Below are 5,598 nucleotides of genomic sequence, written 5' to 3'. Positions count from 1 at the left end.
CTTTACTCTGACCTCCGGCAAGCCATTGCAGGGCTGAAGAACAACAAATGCGCTGGACCCGACGGAATCCCTGCAGAGGTTTTCAAACAAGGAGGATACATCCTCACGCGCCATCTCCATCTCCTGATCCAAAACATCTGGGAACATGGGTCCCTCCCACAAGACTGGAAGGATGCTAACATCGTGGTAATTTATAAGCAGAAAGGAGACAGAGCAGTCTGCGGTAACAGCCGCGGGATATCTTTCCTCTCTATCGCAGGGAAAGTCCTGGCCAAGATCATGCTCAGCAGATTGGTCGAGCACATCTCGGAGGCTGTGCTTCCGGAAACTCAGTGTGGCTTCCGGAAGTCCAGATCCACGACAGACATGGTTTTTGTCTTGAGGCAGCTGCTGGAGAAGAGTCGAGAACAGCACAAAGACCTTCACGTAGCCTTCATCGACCTCAGCAAAGCTTTTGACACCATCAACCGTGAGCTGCTCTGGAGAAACCTCTCCAAACTTGGGGTACCACCCAAGTTTCTTAGCATCCTACAGCAGCTGCACGATGGGATGCAAGCCAGAGTACTCATGGGAGAACTCCAGTCTGAGTCTTTCGAGGTAAACGTTGGGGTGAAGCAAGACTGTGTCTTGGCTCCGGTGCTCTTTACCATCCTCCTCTCTGCCATCACCTGCCTCTTCCATCGTGTCATGGGGCATGAAGACGGTGTCCATGTAGAATATTGACTTGACGGTAGCCTCTTTAACATCCGTCGACTCCAGGCCCGCACAAAGATAAAGTCCCGCCAAATCTGTCAGCTTCAGTATGCTGATGACTGTGCCGTTTTGGCCCACAGTCCGGACTCTATGCAGCACGCTCTAAATACAATATCTAGTCTGTACCAATCTTTTGGTCTACAGGTTAACACTCAAAAAACCGAGGTTATGTCCTATCTCTCTACCCCCGCCCCCATACCCCCCAGTTTTCACATAAATGGTGTTCCACTTAAAACAGTGGACCACTTCACCTACCTCGGCTCCACCTTGTCCTCATGTTGCTCCCTTGACACAGAAATACACACCCGAATAAATAAAGCCTCATCATCTTTTGGACACCTACGCAGCAGGGTTTTTGAAAACCATAACCTGAAGATCAGTACCAAGGTCGCTGTTTACAATGCGGTATGTCTCTCCACTCTGCTTTATGGGGCAGAGTCATGGACCCCATACCGCCAGCACATTAGTAACCTAGAGGCCTTCCATATCCGCTGCCTACAGAAGACCCTCAATTTGTCCTGGGAAGCTCGAATTCCCCACACAGTCATCCTTAGCAATACTGACTCAATCTGCATGGAAGCAGCAGTGGCCCAAAAACATCTGCGTTGGCTAGGGCACACCATACGCATGCCTGAACATCGCCTGCCCCGCCAAGTCCTCTACAGTCAACTAATGGGCGCAAAGCGCTCTGCTGGAGGGCAAAAACGGCGCTTTAAGGATTACACCAGGGACCTCCTAAAGCGAGCGAACATTCCCCTCACGCAGCTTGAATCTCTGGCACTTGACAGGTCAGCCTGGCAGGTCACCTGTGCCACTGCAGTCTCTCAAATACATCAAACCAACCAAGACCGACGATCCGAGAGATGCACTAAGAGACACCAGAGGGCGGCTGGTACCCCCCTGGTATCTGGTTTCCCTTGCCCTATCTGCGGAAGAGTATGTGGCTCAAGGATCGGACTCGACACCCACGAGAAGTGGCACCAGAGGCAACATCGCTGAACCCACCCCCTTCCCACTCCCATCTCTGGAGCAAGCGTCATCATCGAACACGATGGACAGCTAAGATATATATATATATATATATACACAGTGTGCATGTATATATACTGTATATATATTGTGACCATCGAAAGTGACATTTCTATAGTGTTACAATGAAGAACTATTGCAGTTGGACATGAAGAGATTACCTTAAGACACTCATTTATTTGTCTTGGGTCCCGTTCATTGATCAGAGGCCTGGTGTCACTCTGTGTAGAGATCACATCTTCCTCCTCCTCTTCCTCCAGGACAGTTTCCAGCTGGGTCTTCCACGTCTGTTGTCCCTCGTCATCCTCTCCATCCCCTGCATCCCTCAGGTCGATCTCAGTTTCCCTTGCATCCATACTCCGCATCATGGTGCCATTCATCAATATGAAGTTCGTAAAGTCACAAAGCAGCTCATCGACGGCATCAAAACACGCATAAACAGTTTCACACACTCTTACACATACACACTGTGAATGCAGAGCTAGAGTGCTGTCTTGAAGCTGAAACAGGGATATGGGATATATTAGGAAAGTGACCGTGCCCTAACAGGCATTCCCATACAGGCCCCTATGGGAAGATGCCAGCCCCCACTGATACACCTGCTATAAATACCCCATTAGTGACCGGTGAAATGCAGAACGCTGGTAAGCTTAGAAGAGCTCTTAAAAGAACCAGTGGATCAAGAATATTTAACAGAATGGAAGCATTGATTTTGAGCACTAATTGGGATTTAGTAAGATCAGTGTATAGTGTTTGTTTGTAAATTTGGTAAAATATTCTAACATTAAACCCTTTGGACATTATTTCTTGAGTATGTGGAAAATACCAAGAGAAACCAGTTGACTTTTGTTTTTTGGCATTTGTTTGATACCTTTAAGGTCATCTATGTAAAGGCTGCCAAAATATTAATTTGAAAAGACCATCTCTTCCCGGAAAACATTTAATATTTAAAATTATATTTTATTTTATAATATATTGTACATAACTCAGGAGCATCTAAAAAATCAGTTCCCAAAAAAATTGAAATAAAATAACAACAATCTAATTCCCATTTAGTTTAACTTGTACTAAAATAACTAAACATGAAGACAGACTAAATCAATCAATCAATCTTTAACTAAAATGGTTTTAAATGAAAACTAATTCACAATATCATTAAAAACTATAATAGTATTACAATGATATTATAATAAAAACTAGACAAAACTAACAATTTAATCACAGGTACGAAAACTGCTTTTTGTCATTTTATGTATAAAAAAAACAAATGACTAGCTGTTGGCTTTTGGGAAATTCTTGCAGATTTTACAATTATGATCTTTGGAAAATGCATTTCACTGTTAGATCCATTAGCAGATTATTGGTTTCTAGTCCAACATTCAGATGCTAAATACATCATAAAATTTAAAAACTATCACTTCCACCGTAATTCATACATTTAATTGGTTTCTAGTCCAACATTCAGATGCTAAATACATCATAAAATGTAAAAACTATCACTTCCACCGTAATTCATACATTTATTATTATTATTATTATTATTCTGTATACATTTGTATTGCTTTTGAGAAAACAGAGCAATTTTGTTATAGCCAACTCTTGCTGCCAGGTTAAGGTGGTTGCCAGGGTGTTCTGGTTGGTTGCTAGGTGGTTGTTTTTTGGCCTAAGTCAAAAGAGCTCAAAATTCTCTCGATGTGAGGACATGTGATTTTTTTTCATCTGTTTCATCGTCTATTTTTGTCTATAGTATCATGGTCTGATGGCATCATGGTGTTTTATTCTGGAAAGCTCTCATATTAATCAGCATCATTGTTTAATCTAACAGTTTGTGGCATTTTCTCCAGTTCACCTTTGCTCACTGTGGCTGTCTTGTGGATTGTGAGGTCAGACCAACGCCTTTTAAAAACGTTCTTTTGGCAGTCACCCTAGTTTAGTTTGCTTTATCCGTTAAGTCTAATCTGCATTCAAATCTCCCCATTATAATTAAAAACATGTCCCAAAATATGATGGAGATATAATTACAGGAAACACACTTTCAGATGATAGACTGAGAGCTGAACTGATAGTATCTGAAATGCACAGAATTCAGAAAATCATCTTTCCACCTGTTAAAATGTGTTGCTTTGCACCAATACTGTGAAACAGCTGTCCTCTGGCAGATTTACTATATTATATAATCCTATGTACTTGGCCTAAATCACAGGATTTTCATAAACACGCAGAGTTCAACAGGGGAAATGCAACAAAAATGGAGTAAATACACAAACGTTTGGGATTAGTAAGATTTTTTGAAAAAAAATTTTATATATTTTTTTCTGACCCCAAACTTTTGGTAGTGTATAGCAGGTAAATACTATCAGTTACTAATTAATACGTGGCTCATTCTTTATTGTACTTCATTGTTGAGTGACTAATTAGCCTGAATGAAGATGTACATCTGAAATAAACAATACAAGTTCTAGTTCTAGTTCTTTTATTTATAAAGCACGTTTAAAAACAGTAACAAGACTGACCAAAGTGCTGTACAACAAAATGATCAAAAAGTAACACATTCAAACATCATCAACTTATTAAAAGCTAAAGAAAACAAGTGAGTTTTCAGAAGAGATTTAAAAACCGATAGAGATGGAGCAGCTCTGAGGTGCGCTGGCAGGCTGTTCCGCAATCTAGGGCCCATCACCAAAAATGCTCTATCTCCTCTGCATTTCAACCTTGTGCAAGGAACCATAAGTAGGTTTTGATTACCTGATCTTACATCTCTAGTAGGGTTATAAGAATGCAGCAATTCCGATAGGTAACACGGGGCAAGGTTGTGTAGACATTTGTAAACAAATAGGAGAATTTTAAAATTTATCCTAAAATGAACTGGGAGCCAGTGAAGAGCTCACAAAAAAGGGGTGGCGGGGTCGTATTTGTGGCCTTTCTTAAGAAATTTGGCGGCTGCATTTTGGACCAATTGTAAACGAGCGACCTGGAACTTTGCGATGCCACAATGCAAAGAGTTACAATAGTCCAATCGAGAGGTAATAAACGCGTGAACAGCTGTCTCGAGAGATTATTCAGGCAAAAAATTGGTAATTTTAGAAAGTAAGCGAAGCTAGAAAAAAGCTAGAAGCAATGACCGAGGAAACATGTTTATCTAGAGTGAGCCGATTATCCAAAAGAACACCAAGGTTCCTGACACACTTTGATTCAAAGACTGATAGGCTATCCAAGGTCGAGTTGTTAAATTTGAAATTGTCAGATGGGCCAAAGACAATAACCTCAGTCTTTGAGTCATTTAAGGTTAAAAAGTTACTAGCCAACCAATGTTTTACCTCATCAAGACATGCAAATAAGGATTGAATAGCTGAGGGATCATTTCTTTTAATAGGCAGATACACCATGCCTTCTCAGAATCGAACCTAGGGGAAGCATGTAGAGAGAGAAGAGCAGAGGTGCTAGAATAGATCCCTGGAGAAGACCAGATTCGAGGTGGGCAGCAGAGGAAGTAAAGTTGCCAATTCTGACTGAAAAATATCGCTCTGTTAAATAAGATTTAAAGGGGTCATATGATGTTGCTAAAAAACTGGAACAGTGTTGTAAATACAACTTAACCACTGATTTCTAGTGGTGTCCTCTTTTGTAAGGCCAAACAAAATATTTTCGCTTTCGCAACGAAACACACAACGTTTTCACAACATGGCGGCGGCAGCAACAATAAAGGTACGCCTTCTTTCTTTGCGTGAACATTTGGGCGGCGTTATGCAAATATTCCCACATAGTGACGTAGACATGTGGGGGCGTGTTAGAACGAGCCGTTTTAGGTAGGCGTGG

General features: G+C 41.5%; 1 protein-coding gene across 1 annotated transcript in view; it reads right to left on the bottom strand.

Annotated features, from left to right (window-relative positions):
* Positions 1-2,276, bottom strand: part of LOC107659543 (caveolin-2-like) — a 6,026-nt gene extending 3,750 nt beyond the window's left edge. The window contains exon 1 of the mRNA XM_016448524.1: positions 1,944-2,276. Coding sequence (XP_016304010.1) covers positions 1,944-2,162 — 219 coding nt within the window. The 5' untranslated portion in view covers positions 2,163-2,276. The remainder of the gene's footprint in view (positions 1-1,943) is intronic.
* Between the last annotated feature and the right edge of the window lie 3,322 nt (positions 2,277-5,598).

Source organism: Sinocyclocheilus anshuiensis, unplaced genomic scaffold (assembly GCF_001515605.1).
Source record: "Sinocyclocheilus anshuiensis isolate Anshui unplaced genomic scaffold, SAMN03320099.WGS_v1.1 scaffold848, whole genome shotgun sequence".
NCBI classification, from domain to species: domain Eukaryota; kingdom Metazoa; phylum Chordata; class Actinopteri; order Cypriniformes; family Cyprinidae; genus Sinocyclocheilus; species Sinocyclocheilus anshuiensis.
This window is presented reverse-complemented; position numbering and strand designations above follow the sequence as displayed.